The 19,780-nt window shown below is 47.2% G+C and overlaps 2 protein-coding genes across 2 annotated transcripts in view; one reads left to right on the forward strand and one right to left on the reverse strand.

Moving 5' to 3' along the window:
- Positions 1 to 13,577, forward strand: part of LOC104287645 (C-Jun-amino-terminal kinase-interacting protein 3) — a 36,269-nt gene extending 22,692 nt beyond the window's left edge. Inside the window, exons 12-25 of the mRNA XM_009886371.1 lie at positions 1,262 to 1,423; positions 2,325 to 2,490; positions 2,957 to 3,142; positions 3,740 to 3,926; positions 4,721 to 4,843; positions 5,117 to 5,197; positions 5,724 to 5,791; positions 7,182 to 7,330; positions 8,174 to 8,345; positions 8,471 to 8,584; positions 10,007 to 10,045; positions 11,927 to 12,106; positions 12,380 to 12,523; positions 13,099 to 13,577. Of these exons, the coding sequence (XP_009884673.1) occupies positions 1,262 to 1,423; positions 2,325 to 2,490; positions 2,957 to 3,142; positions 3,740 to 3,926; positions 4,721 to 4,843; positions 5,117 to 5,197; positions 5,724 to 5,791; positions 7,182 to 7,330; positions 8,174 to 8,345; positions 8,471 to 8,584; positions 10,007 to 10,045; positions 11,927 to 12,106; positions 12,380 to 12,523; positions 13,099 to 13,220 (1,893 nt within the window). The 3' untranslated portion in view covers positions 13,221 to 13,577. The remainder of the gene's footprint in view (positions 1 to 1,261; positions 1,424 to 2,324; positions 2,491 to 2,956; positions 3,143 to 3,739; positions 3,927 to 4,720; positions 4,844 to 5,116; positions 5,198 to 5,723; positions 5,792 to 7,181; positions 7,331 to 8,173; positions 8,346 to 8,470; positions 8,585 to 10,006; positions 10,046 to 11,926; positions 12,107 to 12,379; positions 12,524 to 13,098) is intronic.
- Positions 13,578 to 19,167: 5,590 nt separating this feature from the next.
- Positions 19,168 to 19,780, reverse strand: part of MRPS34 (mitochondrial ribosomal protein S34) — a 1,337-nt gene continuing 724 nt past the window's right edge. Inside the window, exon 2 of the mRNA XM_009886389.1 lies at positions 19,168 to 19,491. Coding sequence (XP_009884691.1) covers positions 19,168 to 19,491 — 324 coding nt within the window. The remainder of the gene's footprint in view (positions 19,492 to 19,780) is intronic.

The raw sequence follows: 19,780 nt of genomic DNA on the forward strand, positions 1-19,780 counted from the left end.
GATTCTGGTTGCCAGGTCCCATGCTTGTGTCTTACATCTTATGCTTTTTTTGACAGAACTCTTATATAATACTAGCAACATCTTATGCTCATAAGGCTTTTGCTAAGACTCCCTAGGGTATAATACCAAACAGTATAAAAGTGCATGAAAACAAACAGGTGAAAGTAAAAATGCATTTTGTCGCTCTTTTTTGATTCCACTGTTGACTGGGATTCACTGGTAACAGGCCAAAATTGTCTTGAGCAAATTTTTGTGAAGCTGTGTCTATCAATACTAGAATATTTTGAGTAGAATTGGGGTTGAGAATAGATGGTCATCTCTCTGCATATAGCACATTTATCTTCTCTAACTAGTTGTTTTGAAATAGGCAGTTTGTCATTAACTTCATTCAGAGGTGATTTTTAGATGTCATTCTGATGTTTAAGTTGTAAGAAAATTCTTACACTGTTGATTGTTTCTAGATCGGCATGATCTTTGGATAATACTCTGTTCAGCATCTTCCCTTTATGATTTTGGATAAATCCAGTATTTGTTTCTGTATTCCTGTTCCTAGTGTTCTCCTGAAAAATATCTGGAAATGGCTCATAGGAGGTTAGCTAAATTTGATTTCAGAAGATATGCAGTGTGCTTCTTTCAGTCTACGCTTGTTATGTAGGGAGCTAAAGCAGCAGATTTTTTTTTTTGTTTCCCCCTTTTTTTTTTTTACTTTGTTTTTTGCTGTCTTAGTTCTTTGCATAGCTCTCTAAGGTCAGACAAACACTGGTTTTGGGGCAAAGGAGTGTGTGAGGAAGAGTGCAAGGAGTAGGAGGAAGGCTATGGAACAGGGGTGCAGTGAAAACATATCCCTGGTCAAGCAAGCACTGTCAATTTTGGTTAAGCGGTTGTGCTTATTGTACCCCGAGCTAGTAACATCTGCTTGCTTTGCTACCCTGACTCTGGAACCCCAGAGTCAGAAAACCTGAGGACATTTCAGCAGCCTGTTTTCAGTTATGCACCTGATTCATTATCTTTATTTTCTTTAAATCTTTGAGTCACAGCTGTCAAAAAACCAGTAATTTTCGCTAGGTTACAGAGAACCTTTATCTTATGTCCATCAAATATGACTGTGTCTTCTAGTAGAAATCAACAAGATCTGTTGCTTCCAACTAAATACTTCAGGTGTGGGACATGTGTCCACAGTTCTCTACGCAGGTGCCTGAATTTAAAGGGACCCTGGAGCCTCCAAAATTCTCAGTTTTAGATTTCTGTTTCTGTTACTTAGCTATGGTGTGCAGCTGGAGTCAATCTCACAGGATGGAGACCTTTGGAGCAGGAGCCTGGGAATGGGCAGAAATTGGATCCTGGACGTGATCCCCTCACCTGTGATAGGGAAGCGGAGGGTGAGAACAACAAAAGTAACCACACATCTCCTGAAAAGAAAAAGGTCAGAAAAGAAAATGGACTTTTTTTTCCCTCCCATGTTTTTTTCTCATTCCATCCCTGACATGTCCCCTCTCTCAGTACCTTTGTGCTATGCTATATAATGGTCTAATTCGTACTTCTGAGGCATCATCTTGTGGGGCAGCATTGTGGTGTTTTGCCTCTTCAGTAACTTTCTTTGTGATTTGGGATAAATCATCCAGGATAAAACTTCTAATTTCTGCTACTGAAATGTTTGGAATTTTGAAAAAAATTCCTAAGTGTAGTTTAGTGCCTGATGAGGTTGCTAGAAAGATCATGGAGTCCTTGTCACTGTAAATTCAAAGAAAAAAAAAATCACACAAAGCTTTGTTGAAAAGAACATAGACGTAGCAGAGTCCATCAGTCCACTTGGTTCAGAAAATTTATTCCAGCTCTGTTTTTAAATAGTCTTAAGTGGCTATTTTGTTAAGAACCAAGCTGTTATTTGCAGATAATAATTCAATGCTTTTAATTTCTGGTTTGTGGGGCTTTTTTCCACATCTGTTTTACACTGCTGCCTTACAGTCTTCCGAGATCAGCTTGCTTAAGCTGATAGGTTGAGTGCATCCCAGCTCCATGATACTCTGTCTACAGTGAATGTTCAGTGATACATTAGTGAGACATCTTGGAAAATAAATGAATGGCCAAACTCCTCTTGCCCTAAGAAGACAGATAGGCTCTTTGGCCAGTGTTCCAGACGCTAGTGTGGCAACATGAATGAAATTTGCATAGCTTATATTGTTTATTTGCATCAGCTGGGAAAAGACTTGGCTCTTTGAAGCCAGCATTGTGGTATTTGCATGTGTAAATGTTGCCAAGCACTAATATGCTCAGTCTGATCTGAGAGGAGCACTGATTCTGCCTGTGTGTTTGCTCTCCTGAAGGCAAAGGAGCTCCATGAAATGGATGCCACGTCCAGTCGTGTCTGGATCCTCACTAGTACGCTGTCAACAAGTAAAGTTGTAATTATTGATGCCAATCAGCCTGGCACAGTGGTGGACCAGTTCACTGTCTGCAATGCTCATGTGCTCTGCATCTCCAGCATCCCTGGTAAGTGGGGTCTGGGCACTGGCTGTGATCTGCACAGGGTTGCCTGCTCCACTGAGGAGTGACAAATGTAGCATCCTCAACCTCAGAACTAACCCTTGGACCCTGCCGCATTCTGGAATTGTCCCTCAAATCCATAACTCAGATCTGACCTTCTTGTAGGACCTTTCTGTGGAGATCCCTCACTGTTGGAACGTTTAGTAAGTCATTCCTTTGGCACATAAAGGATGGTCCTTAGGAGCAAGAGTGAGCCTTGCCCAGGTTTGGGAGGGCTCTGTAGCTGGCCTGGATGTGGATGAGAGAGATGAGGGGATTTGCCATGATGTTGACTGATGCTGTGGTGCCTCCCCAGGGTAGAGAACCTTGAGGGTCAGCATCTTCCATCTATATGGTTACCTCAGGAGTACTGCTACATTTAAATTAGCAGTGACGTCTAGATTTATGGGAGAATCTGTTCTTTGCCCTTCAGCGGCCAGTGAGAGTGATTATCCTCCAGGCGAGATCTTTCTGGAGGGAGATGTAAATCCTGAAGAGTCGTCTGGAACAGATGGTGTCTTGGCAGGAATCACTCTGGTGGGCTGTGCGACCCGCTGCAATGTGCCACGAAGCAACTGTTCCTCGCGTGGTGACACACCTGTGCTGGACAAGGGACAGAGTGAGTTTTGGGACATAAAACTTAATGGCAGTCCAATTATAGCTAGTCCCATATGAGCTTATGGTCTTACAGTTGCATCCTCTTGTCCCTGAGTTAACTACTTCAGAGACCTCAAGAAGTTTCTTGATGCAGTACAGGAAGACCAAAGGTCCTTTTGGTACATTTGTCTTTAGAGCCCTTCTTTTCCCTGTGAGTGATCCACGTCCTGCAACCTGGTTGCAGGTGTCACAGAGCAGAGTATTTCAGACAGGTGATTTGTTTGCCCTGCTACAATTGCTTCTGTTCTCGTTGCTTTCTCTTCTGAACCATGTCTTCTTGTGAAGTTGGTTAAGCCCATGTGAAAATAGTAATGAGGCCCTTGCTGACTCCATACTGCAGGGGGCACCCCTGGAGAACTTCTGTGTTTTGCTAGTCACAGATTGTGCCTTGCCTTAAAAATAGCCTCTGTTCCCCCTCCAAGCAGAAAACACCGGATGAGCTGCTGTCTGTGGTGCAGGCTCAGTGCTTGGTTGAATTTGGCAAGGAAGAATAAATTAAAAAATTGGCAGCCTGATTTTTGACTTACCAGTATATCTCACACTGTTCTTTGTCTTTTAGGTGAGGTGGCTGCTGTCTGCAATGGGAAGATCAACCAGTCCCAGTCTACTGAGGAGGCAACAGAAGCTACAGAGGTACCAGAGAACGGTACAAGCGAGGCAGAGCCTGCTCAGACCCGACCTGGGCCTCTCACAGAGCACGTCTTTACAGATCCAGTCCCTGCACAGGCGCCTCTTAGGCAGAACGGGTAGGCAGTCTGGGGCCAAAGTGCTGGTTCACTTATTTATCAGCTCTGTTCTCATAAGCTTTTTGATATGAGAACCAGCCCGATCTTCTGATAAACTGTCAATTTTTTCAGTTTTGTGCCCAAATAGTATTACAGATGGGATGATAGGGAGAGAAAGAAATGAAATGAAAATAAACACGGTTCAGCCTGCAGCAGACTGCGTCAGCTGTTTAAGTGCAAATATTTGATCTCTCAGTGTGAATTTAAACCTGGTGTTAAGACAGATCTTCCAAAGTACATGTACACTTAAGGTTCTTACTGAAGGAGCTCATCGATTCATGTGTAAAAATGGTGATTGATTTATTCTAGTAGTGCCTCTAATGGGCTGTAAAGATAATGAAAGAAGCAGATTTCACCACCCAAAAATTCTTAAGACAAATGAGTCTGATGTGTTGGCCTAAGGAGCAAAGTGGAAGTCTTGAATAGAAATTGTTCCCAAATCACCGAGTTGTTCTAAGCTATTTCTGTTGAAGGTGGAAATGAACAGAGAGAATACTGTTCGTGTAACAGTACTGCCAAACACTAAGTTAAGTTCTGTAGATTTGAAGTACTTGCTATTTGTATTGGTGGGGAAAAAAGGAAGTTCTGCACATTGCAGATTTGGGAGTCAAGCAATTAAAAAACACTGAAGAGAAGGAAGTGATTTGTGTATACGAGGGCCCTTACCTGCTTGTGATGCCAGGCTGTGAGCGTAGATGGGCATTCTGTGCATTGCTGCTACTAAAGCCTCTAACAGTGTTCTTTTGCCTCTTCAGGGAGAATGGGCAGCTGAAGACAGAGTCAAACACAACACTGCCAGATCAGGAGTCGAATGGGGATGCTGCTGGGATGTGCACCAGTGCTGCCCCCACCATGTGGCTGGGAGCACAGAACGGCTGGTGGGTTCTCCTTGGGCTGGTAGATCTCTCTGTCACCTCCGTTCTCCGGGCTCCACTTTTCATGTCCGCACACCTTTAGTTCACTTCTTGTTTCTTGCTTTTTTTCATTGCTCGTTGCTGTTCTGAGCCCTCAGCTCATCATGGGCACAGGGATTTAACCTCACTTTCTTGCCTAACCTCCACCTTTCCTACCAGAAGAAAAGACTCCAGCCTAGTCAGGCTGCAGGTGTGGGGCCTTGCTGCTAACCCTCCCTGATTTGTCCTTTCTCACAGGCTTTATGTGCACTCGGCCGTATCCAACTGGAAGAAGTGTCTGCACTCAATAAAGCTGAAGGACTCTGTACTGAGTCTAGTGTAAGTGCGCATGCCAAGGGATGCTGAAAGTTCAGTGCCTAAGTGATATTTTAGGTGGGGGCAGCAGCTCTTTGTCAGTCATCTTTTCCAAGGCACTTTCTAAGTGCCTTGGTTTGTGAGGAAAGTTTCCCAAGGTTTTTGTTACTGGAAAGCCTCGTACTGAGCCGTTTTCCTGCTCAACACAGACCTGACCCAATTCAGTGAATACCGTACTAAATGAGATTAGCAGTGTCAGGCAGAAATAAGCGGGGAGGAGAAAGGCAAAATTTCACTGTGGTGTAAATTAGGTGGAATTTGTTGAAATTAAGGGAGTTTGTAGTGTGAAGAAGTTAACCTCAATAGGAAATTTATGGATGATCTTTCTACAGAAGAGGTATGACCCTGAGCCCTTGCAGGACATTCCTGCAAGTGCTAAACTGCATGGGAATTGTAGAGAGAACATAAAGGTGGTGTGCGTGGATATCATAAAGGATTTGTTAGTCCCTTCTACAGACTTCTGTAAGTATTTACTTTTCTGTGATTTCAGGCATGTAAAAGGGAGGGTTCTTGTTGCTCTGGCAGATGGAACGCTAGCCATATTCCACCGAGGAGAAGGTAAGAATCAATGTAAGAAGAGAAAACCAAACTTGGCTGAAAGTGTAGCGGTGGATTAAATGCTATTCTGAGTCAAGAAGGAAAGGTGCTGGCTTGCCAGAGTACAAACATATGGTTAAAATGCATAGCTATTATACGCATGTAATCCTTATCCTACAACATCTAAGACATACTTTAACACCACTTCCTGAGCTTTTCTGAACAAAATCATGTGTGTGTGTTCTGTGTAGCACATGCGGAGTAAATGCAACACTTTTAGGAATACATAGGCTGTGCAGTTGTTTGAGGCATGCTTGGTAAATTTAATGCATTTGGGCCATATAGGTGTTCCTGTGCAATCACAAATCACTGGAACAGGACATGCGTAGCTCAAGCTGTACCCAAGCAGATTATCTGTGCAGTTGCAAACAGGTCTGCTGCTTCCTGCTGGCACCAGTATAGGTTAGGGGTGGACCTGCTGGGAAGTAGCTCTGAGGAGCAGGGGGTCCTGGTAGATAGTAAATTGTCAGTGAGCCAGCAATGTGCCCTTGCCGCCAACAAGGCCAATGGAATCCTGGGCTGCGAAGGGAAGAGTGTGACGAGTAGGTCGAGGGAGGTCATTCTCCCCCTCCACTCGGCACTGGGTAAGGCCACAACTGGAATACTGTGTCCAGTTTTGGGCTCCCCAGTTCAAGAGGGACAGGGAACTGCTGGAGCAAGTCCAGTGAAGGGCAACCAAGATGATTGAGGGATTGGAGCATTTCCCTTATGAGGAAAGGCTGAGAGAGCTGGGACTCTTTAGCCTGGGGAAAAGAAGGCTGAGGGGAGACCTTATTATTACTTACAAGTATCTAAAGGGTGGGTTGAAGGAGGATGGTGCCAGACTCTTCTCGGTGGTTCCCAGTGACAGGACGAGGGGCAATGGGTGCAAGTTGGAACACAGGAAATTCCGTGCAAACACACGGAAAAACTTCTTTACGGTTAGGGGGACAGAGCACTGGAACAGGCTGCCCCGGGAGGTTGTGGAGTCCCCTTCTCTGGAGATTTTCAAAACCCGCCTGGATGCAGTCCTGAGTGATGTGCTCTAGGCAATCCTGCTTTAGCAGGGGAGATGGACTAGATGATCTCTAGAGGTCCCTTCCAACTCTGAAAATTCTGTGATTCTGTGATTCCCAGAGAAGTTGGCCTCTGTATTGGTAGTGGAATTGATCACTGCATACATAGCAGGCAGAGCTGGGATTCTCTGGAATTCTGGAAATCTCAAACAAATGATGCCTTTGCATTGCACTTCGGTAGTTTTTCTTGTTGCAAAAAAGAGATGTCCAAGTAATCTGACATGCCATAATCTTGTCACTTCAAGATATATTTTGAATTCTGTGATGCATCTTTGCACACTTGTTTTTCACCATAGATGGCCAGTGGGATCTCAGTAACTACCACCTAATGGACCTTGGTCACACTCACCATTCCATCCGCTGCATGGCTGTTGTGTATGATAGAGTCTGGTGTGGCTACAAGAACAAAATCCATGTAATCCAACCTAAGACAATGCAGATTGAGGTAAGAGAGCAAATGTGTGTGTATGCATGCACATGCTTGTGTTATATTTGTTCTTACAGCTGTTGTCTGCTGCAGCGTATGGACCTTTCTATTGTCATTGCTGACCATAGGACCCAAACTGTGAATCTGGGTCATGTTATGACCCAGTCTGCCAGGGGTTTTTTTATTCTTTCCTCCCTTTGCAGAGCTTAAATCTTTAAGTAGGTCTAAACTGAGCACTTTCTTTGCTTTTACTGGTGAGCCTGTGAGACCACACACTGTACAAATGTATGTGTGTGTTTTACCACTACCCTTCAGATACAGCCCAAGACTTCTCCATTTGTAGGCATTGTGGCACAAAGGAATAGTACAGTTAGAAAGCCCCAGTGATCCCATTTGCCTAATAAAAAATGACGTTTAGAGCCTTTTGGTTGAAATTCAATACAGTGGTATTGGTACAAACCTATTTGACAGCACTTGGAATAATTCTAATCAAAGGGAGAAGTGCTGAATGTGAAGTTCACATCAGTGAGCCAAGGCAGTTTGATCTTTGGAATTTATACGGGAGTTGTATGTTTTCTGTTTCTGCCAAGCACATTGAAAGCTCTTGGTTTCTAAATGTTCTTACTCCTGAAGTGGTTTGCAAAGACCATAATCTCTGCAGAGCTGCTAGGCAATTCATCATTTCAAGTGAGGGATTTTCTTTACACTGTAGTGAACTTTGGAGGTCAGCTGGCATGAACACATTTTCTCCAAGAGCTTTGAAACCCAAACAAGTGATCTCAGTTGAAGAAAATGGAGTATAGGTGTAGATAATTTAAACCTTTTGTGAACTCATGTTGGTCCACCTATTTGGCATTTCAGAAATCCTTTGATGCCCACCCTCGGCGGGAGAGTCAGGTGCGACAGCTGGCATGGATTGGAGATGGAGTATGGGTTTCTATCCGCCTGGACTCCACTCTGAGGCTTTACCATGCCCACAGCCATCAACATCTGCAAGATGTCGACATTGAGCCTTACGTCAGCAAGATGCTAGGTGAGGCAGTAGGGACTGTCAGTAAATGGTCTGTTGCTTACTGAGATCAGAGAGAAATCAAAACGCATTTGCAGACCTTGCCCAAAGTCATAACTGACTCTCCAATTCTTCTGCATGCTTACTAGGCACTGGAAAGCTGGGCTTCTCATTCGTGCGGATTACAGCCCTGCTCATTGCTGGCAACCGCCTCTGGGTAGGGACCGGGAACGGTGTCGTCATCTCCATTCCACTGACTGAGAGTAAGTGACATTTATTGGAGATACGTCTGTATACCCACCCTAAAAAACGAACCCTTTTGCGTGTTATTTGTGCAACATGGCGGATGGCTCTGGCAGGCTAATGCTTTCCGGACATTTTTACTCTGAACCTGACACACCTTTGGTCGTAGCATTGTTCAGAGAGAAGAGCCCTGAGTATGAGCAACCCTGAACTTGGTTTTAAGGAAGGTTTAACTCTTCCTTATTAAGGAATTAAGTGTTGTTCAGTTGAATGGATTTAATCTGTTTAAAACCCAATAGGCACTTTTTTACTGTCCCTTTCAGTAAAGTTGAAGCCATTTCTTTCTTGGGGGTCCAATAACATCTCTACAGTCTTCTTTTTTGAGCATGACCATGACAGAGCAGCAGACTAATGTGAACTGATTCTGTAGCCGCTGGAAAGCAGGAGAAACAGAGCTTTGGGAATTGTAGTAAGTCTCCAAAAGGAGGCCATGGGATGAGAAGTCACCAGAAAGATGTCCCTGGAAATTTTGGGTTGGCATAGACATCTAAACATCTCCATAACAGTTTTTTCCAGGAACTGACCTTAGAAAAGCTTCATTTACTCAAATTAGGCCTCAGCTTTGTCAGTATCCTATACCAAATCCAACCTGGTAAGGAGACGCAGCAGTAGTAGTTAATAGGTGCAAGTGCATCTCTAGAGCTGGAAGTTCAGTTGAAGCTCTTAGTAATCCTGTTCTGTACCTGCCAGTCAGCATCTAATTTTGCAGGTCTGTTCCAGATTATAATGGGGGAGTAGGATTTGAGGCTGATTGCAATTGCTTTCAACAGAAAGCAGCCAATTTTGTTTTCTCACCCCTGCTAGCGGCAAATCTGAGAAGCAAATGGCTCTTATATCAGAGGAGCAAACCTGCTGCAATCTTGCTGGAAGCCAGGGCTGAGGCGGTCTCCCCTAAGACTAGTGGAGCTTGATGTGCTCAGGGCTGACACCAGGAAGCCAGTGACACAGTCGTCTTTGCACATTGCATTCTCGGTCTCATTTTTGAATCCCTGTTTTAATGCCCATTCTTTCCTGGGGCTACTGTCCTGATTCTGAGTTAAGCTTGTTCCCTGCTGTAAACCACGTGCATTATCTTTTGGTGTTTCTGTAAAAATGTGGTAAGCAGTAAGGTCTCACTGGAAACTTTAACAATGGATCCTTGTGACCATGGTCCCTCTCCCATCTCAGATACTACATTTGTCCTTGTAAGATAAGAGCAAAGTGAGCAAGAACAGTCTTGGTATAAACTGATTCAAGCCTGTAGCTCTGTTCTGATTTCTCTTAGATTTTATACATTTCTGTTGCTCCCTAAATTTTCTCCCAGTAATCACCTTTTTCTTCTCTCCCGTCCTGCCTGTCTCTTCCCGTGCCCCTCTGTGTTCCCCCTCCTTGCCTGTGCCTAGCTGTAGTCCTCCACCGAGGCCAACTCCTTGGGCTCCGGGGTAAGTCCGTTGCCTCCTTCCTTCAGCTTTCACTCCCTCTGCACCCGTTCACCTTTGCAGTCACTTTGCCACCCTTCCATCCTGCCATTCAGCTCTCTCCATCCATTTTTCCTCATCACTCTTTCATTTTAAGTTTCATCTGAGAAAAGCAACCAGAGACAATAATGTAAATATCCTAATTTTGTGTGGCTAAAAACATTTTCATCCTTCTCATCAGCCATTCCTCTGTATTTTTTGTGTCAAGAGTACTTCATTAAATATTCATCAGTAGTTCCCTTATTGTGGTAGGCCAGGATTGAGATGGGGACTGTAAAGGTTCATTCAATCAGAGAGTTCCAGGAAGCAGGAGTAGACTGTTCTTCCAAGGTCTTCCTTGGTCATCCTTGGTGTTCCAGGGATGCTCCTCTCATCAGTTCCAGGCAAATGGCAGTAGGTGCTGTGGCACCTACTGCAAGTAATCAACCAAGACTTTTAACCAGAGGGGACTTTGATAAACACTAAGAATTGCTTGGCTTTGTGCCAGTTAAGGCAGGATCTGAGTTCAAATTTATGCTTACCTTAGCCTTTCCAGGGTCAGAAAGGAGTATTTTTTCTTATTGTAAGACATATCTATGGTTGTCCGGAAGTATTATCAACAAAGTCTCCTCCTTTAAAAGCATCTGGTATTGGTTGCAGTAAGAAGTCAGATAGTGAATGAGAAGTGGTACTACCAGCCCTATCTGTGAATCGGATGAGCTCATCCGGTTGTAGCTGCTCATAGCAAACCAAAGCACAGAGGTGCAGAGAGCCTTCATCGTGGGGATCTTCCCCCTGCACACACTGATTCTTAATCTTCCATCAAAATATTTGTATTTGTCTCACCATCCTGGCTTGAGCCTGATAGGTAAAAGCCTCCTTTGTCTAAGTCACTTAATAATTGAAATCCAGCCCAAGCCAAAATACAGAACTACAGATAATTAAGCAAGCAATCGAGTTCTCTCACAGAAAGTGAAAGCCTTCTGATTTTAGGACCATTTCTGGTTTCCTGATGTGGGTGCATGTGGAAGGAAAGCATCTCGCATCCTGAGCTCTGAGCACTGGTCTCTGTTCCTTGGTGAGTGGAAGCATTCACATTCTTGGAGCCTGGACTTCACGACCCCTGAGCCCACCTTGAAATCCATGGAAGCTGTGGATGGTGAACATCTTGCAGGTGTTCATTGCTGGAGTAGCTGATCTTCTGGTGTCACGGTTAAATCAAGGGCTAAGGGCTAAGGAAGGACCTCACTCCACTGATGTGACTTTTACTGGGGTGAGAGGCCTTCACCAGACCTGGAGACTGTTTCCAGCAGCCTGTGTGCTCATGGCTTGGCATGAGCAAGGGACTTGACTTGCAAACTGAGCAACTTCACTGGTCCAGAAAAGAGCAGCAATTCTCCTCCCAATGCCCTTAATGTCTCGTGGATGCAGTGGGCACCCTTGGATACCCTGCCAGGTACAAAAGACCAAGGTTGATCCTAGGACAGCAGGTGATTTCTGGAGACTGGACAGGATTGCTGCTGGTGAAGAGGCCTTCTCTGGGACACCTCAGAGACCTTGTCTAGCTTCCCCTAGGCTCACTCTTGCCCAGCACCTCCAGGGATGTGTGCCATATTAGTAGCCAAATACTAGATTTGATGAGAAAATGTAGTTTGTTATCATGAGTAGATTGCTACCAGCCTAGGAGAGAGGGACTGTATAGTCCAGTGTGGTCTCCTCCATCACATCCTTTACACAAGACCTTTAAAGAGACCTGTGCCTTTAAAGGTTTTCCTTCATGTCTCATTAGTTTTCTCTTTGATTGAGTCCCTTCTGTAAATGGGACTCAAAGCTATCGCTGACAGTGTTCCTCCTCCCTGTCCCCAGCCAACAAGACCTCACCAACCACTGGAGAGGGCAGCCGCTCTGGCGGGGTCATCCACGTGTACGGTGATGATAACAGTGACAAATCTGCCAGCAGCTTCATTCCCTACTGCTCCATGGCTCAGGCACAGCTCTGTTTCCACGGCCACCGTGATGCTGTCAAGTTCTTCGTCTCTGTGCCTGGTAAGGCTGACCGCAGCCCTTCCTTGTGAGGGTCTTGTCCCGCCATCCGTTCTGCAAGAGGAGCTTAAGCTGATGGGCAGCAAATGGCTGTCCATGCCATTTCTAGTGCTTGCAGATCACTGTGGCTCAGACATCAGTAGTTTAAACTGCAGTGATGTCCAGATTTCACCAGCAGAAGGAATTGGCCTGCCCAGTTGTGTGTGTGTGTTTGTGTGTGTGCTAACTGCACAGTGGTGGAGCAGAGGCACTGACAGCACCTCTGTCCTCTCCCAGGCAATGTCCTAGCAACCCTGAATGGGAGTGTGTTGGACAGCCCTTCAGAGAACCCCAGCACAGCAGCCACAGAGACCGAGGGGCAGAAGCTGAAGAATGTCCTGGTGCTGAGTGGAGGAGAAGGGTACATCGATTTCCGGATCGGTGAGTGCCTGTGGCAGGAGGCATCTGGAGCAGGACGAGGTGCAGGGCCGTGGTTGGGGAGAGATGGATCACTGCTGTGGGGAGTGAAATCTGAAAAGCGATGCTCTCTGTTTGCCCTGCCTCTGGCTGTGAGGGCAGATAGCGAGCACTTTCCTTGCACAGTACAAGGCTGCCAAACCCTGCCCCTGCCTGTGCCCGCAGTGCTACGCAGTCTGCATTAATGGCCCTGGAAAGAATAAAACCATCTATGCTACTGGCTGCAAACATTGCTGCCCCACTGTGGTCGCCCATGCTGCTCAAGGGTGCTCTGCGTTGTAAACATTGGCTTCCCCGAAGGGAAGGGTGGTTTTCCCTACTGCTGGAGGTGGTTTGTTCCTTCCATACAGTCCTGCTCCAGAAAAGCACCACATTGCTGTAAGTGTTCTCCAGGCATAAAGGAAGGTCTCAGCTCATGCTGTCTGTTGTCAGACTGCCGAGACCATAGCAGGGATATTAGCCTCTTTGGAAGTATTCCAGAGCAGTGCAATTTGGGATTTTCTTTCTAGCCTTTTTTACTCTCTGTTTTCTCTCTTTAGGGGATGGAGAGGATGATGAGACAGAGGAGAATGCAGGAGACTCCACCCAGGTGAAGCCAGTACTTTCCAAGGCTGAAAGGAGCCACATTATTGTGTGGCAGGTATCGTATATCCCTGAGTGAGAATTTCTCCTTTCCTACCAATGTAAGTGTCCCTCCTCCCTCCTGAATGCCAAGATGTACATACAGAACGCCTGCATTATACCTACTGCTGGAAACCGACCCCAGACAACTGCAACGGCTCCTGCCTCGGACTGTGACCCCCTTCTAACCTCTGAACTTGCAGCTTTCATCTTGGGCCCGTGCGCTTTCTGCGTGGTTGGATTATTATTCTGCTCTGGAGCTGGCATCTACAAGGAGAGAAGTGGCAGTGCATCGATGAAGTGAAGCTTGGAGCTCGAACTGTGCAAAGCCTTTGCCCAGCGCTCAGGAGCTGGCAGCTGGATGGATGGTGGCTCAGGTTCTCCGGCAGGTTGCCTCACTCTCACCTGCATGAGAAGAAGTACGTCCCCCTGGTGTCCCCTGCCAAAGCAGTGGTGGTGAATCACAACTTCTGCAGCACTCTAGCAGAAATCCTTTCTAGTTCACCAGTGGACTCTCCACCTTATCCACCCTTAAGCACAGAATAATGTCCCACAGACTGAGAGAAGCCAGGGCCAAGGAACCCTCAACAGAAAGGAGCATCAGGGTTTGGGCAGCACTTCCGCTGTTTGGCTGGGGAAGGCAGCTGTTCCATTACATGGAACACATCCTCCATACTTGCAGATGGAAGGTCTCCCTCCTCTGCTGCTGTTGTTTTCTCAGCAGTTGTGTGCTGGGTGACTGTGTGTGTCCAGAGAGGATTGTTTGGTAGCCTGAGATGGGTGTTTGATCGTGGAGGCCACAGGGCCTTTGGAAACTGTGGTAGCAAAGGGGTACTGGACCCTTGTTTGTTTGGTTGGTTTTTTTAAGACAAGAAAAGGCAGAAATACTTTTAACTCCCCTTTCCAAAAATGCCAGGCAGAAAAGAACTCTTGAGTTCATTCTGAAAGGTTCAGGAGAAAGCTATCTCTGCATAGGTTTTGTTGGCTTTCCAAGTACAGGTGAGGGCAGATAATGTTGGTCTGCTGTGAATTCTGCATTAACACATTGAGATTACCTTGACTCATAAGGCTGCGTCCCCATCCCGGGAACTGCTGGAAAGAGATGGCTGTTTTCATTCACACTGTGGCTCTCTGTTAGAAAAGGCCATGTAGGTGCAATCAAGATACAGAAAGGCTGTGTCTCACCTGAGGTCACACAGGAAAAGGAGTTGAGGCCAGATCTTCTGACCTCTTTTACCTAATATTGTGAGCACTGATTTTGTTACTAAGTAGTTTGAAAAGCTGGAAATTTGTGACTCCTGAAAAGAATTGACAGCCCCCAAGAGAAATTCTGACAGCCCTCTTTGTGTAAGCAGTGCTGGGGGATTGCAAATGTGTGCCCTGCAGCAAAAAAATGGGGCCACGGAGAGTGGTTTTGAGCTCCAGATGCAGAACATGGCAGCTCCAGGTGTAGAGGCAATGGTTTGTCCTCCCTTTCTGACAGCAGAAACACTCCTGTCTCCACAAGGACAAGTTCCGTTTCCTTTGAACACTCCCTCCTGGATGTGCAGGGCTAGAGCACGCAGCAGTTGTTAGCAGTGAATTTGGAAGCTCCTGGTGGTTTCTTCTCTGAGCTGCGCAGCGCTCCAGGTTTCACAGGGATGTCCTTGTGCCAGTGTGGCAGTATGGGGACGGCTGGGGGAAGCCTCCATCTCCTGAGGAGCTCCCAGCTGTGTCCTGTGCTTTTTGCCAGGGACCAAAGTGCCCCCAAGACCAGTGGTCTAAAGCTACTCATGGGCTGCAGGGATGCAGTTATTCCCAGGGGAAGGTTGAGCACGCAGCCTCTGTCCTGATGCTACAGCACTGAAATGCTTTTTGGAGCCGCAGTTCAGAAGAGGCTGGGGCACGAGGACATCTCTGGAGAACAGAGGCCTCAGCCACCCAAGTACAGAGCCACTGTGGTGCCCACGCTGCCCTGTGAGCGGCACTGGTGACACATGCACCTGCACCACTCTTCACCGAGATGGGAAACCAGCTGGACAGTGTCCTCCAGTCACTGACACACCAGGCTCTGTGCTTGGTGTTGGGCTAAGGGATGCTTGGAGCCACCACCTGCATGCGAGAAGACCTTTCACCAGGGACATTTCACCAGGGCACTGCTGACTGTGCCAGACTTCGCGTTCGCTTTCCCAAAACACGTTCTGCTAGGAAGAGCTCTTTGGATCACAGCAGAGTCCAGTAAAGTTAACAAGATCAACATTTAGACCACAGATTTCATAGACAGGTAACAGTTCATCAGTTAGGGCCAGGTGAACATCGTAATTTGGGCTAATTGAAGGGGAAAAAAAAGCGCCCTGGTAGGCCTAGTTCCTTAGCTCTATCGACTCTTCCATAGGAAAACACAAAATTGCAACGTTCTTACCTCTTACTGTTTGTTCTGTATCTGGTTTTAGCAGTCGAAGTGACAGTACTCGATCTCCTGTCACCCGCTGGGCCCTGGCAGCATAAGGAAACCAGTCTCGGGCCTCTACCAACAAGTTCCTTTCCAGCTCGGTGCATGTTTTCCTTCAAGAGAAGCACATGTCCAAGAGGGGCAGCTACAGCTAAGTAGAAGCAGCCTCTGCTGCTTCTGAGGGCGTTTGGTGGCTGCTGGGCAGCAAGGTGAGAACTGACTGGCTTCAACACACTTCCCTGTCATATCTCCACTGTGATGTATGTAAAGTATCTTGTATGTTACAAAAGGATTTTAAAAAGTGTCTTAAGGCCTGTAAACTCCGCTATTTGGTCTGAAGATGGCATTCTGTAAAGAGACTGCTGTGTGAATACGTTCCCATGCTTTGTCCCCTATGCTATCAAACAACAAACCATATCTGTTCTGTATGTAATAAATGTGTTAACATCAGCAAGTGTGGGGTGTCTCGTTCCTATAAAGGCAGTGGGGTTTCTGCTCTGTCTTTAGTAACAGCAGGACACTTGAAAGGGTGGGGATGGCAGCTTAGTTGAGCAATTCAGCGGCAAGCAATGAGGTGTGGATTGCTCCCTGGGTCAGAGCGGGAGGGGCTGGTCCTGCAAGCCACGGTCCAATCTATAGCTTCTCCCAGCATCAGAAATAAAAGGCGGAAAAGACAACCATTGGGCTGCTGGCTAGCTGCAGCTGTGCTGTGGTGTCCCATCAGGTGAGCTGCCAGGGTGACCACATCAGACCCAGCTTTCAACAGTTTGCCAACGTCCCCTGTCAGTACAGGGTGGTACTTCACAACGTCTCACGGGAATCGGTGACATTCAGCGCTGCAGGAAGCGAGTTCCCCGGAGTCCCAGCAGCACTTAGACATGTTTGTATTTATTTTGCAGAACAGCATTAGGGCTGTAGATAGCAATAACAGAGAAGGGAGCCACCTCCCTACACCGGGAGCAGCTTCTGCCCTGAGCAGGGGTGGTCCCTAAAGTGAGTCACCTCCATGACTCCCCCTGCACTGCAGTCCTGTGCAGGACAAGAGGCAGTGCCTGCTGGGATACTAGAAGCACCTCGACAGTGAAGTTTGGAAACGGGTCCTGGGACCCATCCCGCTCACTGGGGCTGCACCCTTCCATACGGCCAGGAGCAGCTTCAGTGAGGCACTGGGTGAAGTGCAGCCATGGCTGGCACCCCCCTGGGTGGCTGAGGAGGGGGGTCACTGCTGTCCTCCTTCAGACAACGCCCCCTGTGCTGTTAAACAATCCGGGAAGTTGATGCCCAGGTTTGAGAGTCACGGCAGAGCTCCCAGCATTTTCTAGGCATTGAATCCAACACTCAGCAAACCAGGGCTGTGCAGCTTTCCAGAAGGGGACCTTCACAGTCGGACAAGGCTCTCAGGCTGCCCAGGGCTCTGTGTGAAGATCACCCCACCACCCCACCCCCAAGCGTTAAGGCCCTGAGGTCACCAGCAGGCTGTGACTGTCCTGATCAGCCCCACCTGGGCGCCCACCCATACATGGCCCCTTTCCACCCACGGCTCAGGAGCCTCATTTAAACACAGGCTGGGGCCTTCAGTCTTTGCCTGAGCTGTGCCTGTCTCCAGCTGCTCCTAAATGGACCCCTTAGACCTGGAGATTTAGACTAGATGATCTTCAAGTGTCCCTTCCCACCCACGCCATTGCATTATTCTATGCCTTATGGTGTATTATCTCCATCTGCTTTTTGCTCCTGGTTGGGGTTCCTGGATGCATGCTGGTTGCGGGTCATTTCTTGCCTTGGCCAGGACTGTTGACGGACCCTGTTACCAGCACTTGGCTCTGCCCACTGTGGTCAGACTCTGGGGGCCTGTGCCCCATTGGGGAGGGCACTGCCTGTGCTGGGGTTATGTTCAGCTCCTGGCTGGGCAGGATAGAGGACAAGCTTGTTCTACTCGTCCCATCTAACTCACATCTTGCCTCCATCCCACCTTGCTCGTCCTTGGTTTGTGTGCTGTTTCACCTCAATCATGGTGAGGACAGTGAGGCACCAGCTCAGCCAGCGCTTGGCAGCAGAGGCTATGGAACCAGAGCAGCTGCTTTCCATCAACTGCAGCTGCAGCAGGAAGTCTCACAGCCTCAAACTGTTTGTGCCTTTAGCACCACTCTGGATTTTCCCCTCCCCTGGACTCTCCCATTGCTTCTGAAGCCAGTGAACCAGCCCTGCTGTGTGGCCTGCCGCACTCCTGCCACAACAAAGGGACAAGAGCCCAGCTCTTCCCAGCCTTCGTGCCTTGTCAGAGGACCAGGGCTTGTGAGAAAAGCCTTATTCCATAGCAGCTTAATCCTACAGAAGCCTCTGGTGAGGAACCCCATGGAAGGCCAGGTAGCCGACGTTGATCCGTTTGCTCCTGCCCAATGACAACCTTTTTCCCGGTGGCTGGGGCCACGTGTTTCCCTGTCCCACCTGCGCCTGCCATGCACCAGGCAGGGCAGAGAGTCCAGTTTTTGCTTGCCCTCAATAAATCCCTTCAGGCTATTTGGGATTTCAGGATGCTGCAGCAAATGGAGCAGCACCTCTTGATTTAACTACTACAGCAGACAGGAGAACTAAATAGCCACTTCTGATGGGAGCTGATCTGTGGGGTTACAGACCACAACAGCTCTTGCTCCACCCGCACCCACACTGGACCCTCCAACAGTTCCTGACACAGCAGCAGAATCCACAGCCACCACAAGAGAAAATGAACTGCTAAGAACCACACTAAGGGGCTGCATGTTTTAATGTTCACCGCAACACGCTGCGCTAGAACAGGTAGTAATTTGTGACTGGCTTCAAATAGTAAGAGCCAATCCTGTATACTTCACATCACCAGAATTAAAACGACTTCTGTCTCCTGACAGCTGTCTCTGGGAATAATAGATGGACAGCTTTGGATAAGCTTAGGATCCAAAGCCAAGTTGTGCTCCTCCCATGTTGTTCATTGCCATCATATGTGACTAACGCAGATGATTCTGCAGCGGTTAAGAGGAATCTGATGCTGTGCCTGTATTTGGTAAGCTAATGGCTCTGTATTTGGACCCCAAGATCATGTCCATGCACTGAAAAAAAGTACCAAGTTTTCTTAGAACTGTGCTGCAGAAACAAGAAAACATTTATTTTCATTAGTAGATACATTTGTACACAGCTCTGTAAAATACCATGATATTCTCAGTCATTTTTCTGTGATTTATGTAGGACCCAATCTGAAAAATGTTCTTTAAAAACCTAATTTTCAAGCTGTAGAGGAAATGGTGCTCCTAAGAACCGTAGCTGGATGACAGGAGCTATGCATTCTGAGACTATACAGGGAAACAAGAAGGTTCCTCTGCTGACTGAGACCAAAGTTATGGGAAAAAAAAATAATCTGAATGTATCTACATCTTTCCTTTCAGATGAGGTGACTGCACAGGGCTGGGGAGAAATCTAGGAAACCTGCACACACCATACCACAGTGGACAAGAGGGTCTTCTGTAAGATGCCGTGCTTTTAACACACGGTGAGAGCATATGGGAAGCTCAGGACATAGAACAAGTCTTTATACTGGCGTCCCTACACCTTTTTTCTTCACACGCTGCAGGGGAGAGGCCATTACCTTCTCCAGATCAATCATTGGCTCCTCTGTGATGGGTTTTCCCTCTTTCTGCCACTGGGCAAGGATCATGGCTCGGAGCAGAGGCGGGTATGGAAGGTACCGAATGGTCTCCTCTGGGACTGAGGTGAATTTCTTGAAGGCCTCCTCCTCATGCTTGGGCACCACACGCCAGTCATGGTACATGACTTTGTCAATCTCTCTCATTTCTTCTTTGGTTTTGCCTGAGGAAAGATGACAGTGGACAACGCTACTGACAACAAACTCCCTCTGGGAAATGCAGCAAGTGTTGACTGTCTGGTATCAAAAATGCTGTGCCAGGCAATAGCAAAGGGAGTTTTCAAAGGTTTGGCAGTATCTCCCCTGCTATACTATGGGATCCCACTTCTGTCCTCAGAAATGAAAACAGAACTAGGCTGAACAGACTACAGGCACACTGTTCCAATTCTCTTTAGTTTAAAATGTCATAGAATAACAGAACGGTTTAGGCCGGAAGAGACCTTAAAGATCATCTAGTTCCCCTCCCCCCCCGCCCCGTCACCTCACACACACCTCCCCC

Source organism: Charadrius vociferus, unplaced genomic scaffold (assembly GCF_000708025.1).
Source record: "Charadrius vociferus isolate BGI_N301 unplaced genomic scaffold, ASM70802v2 scaffold585, whole genome shotgun sequence".
Taxonomy (NCBI): Eukaryota; Metazoa; Chordata; class Aves; order Charadriiformes; family Charadriidae; genus Charadrius; species Charadrius vociferus.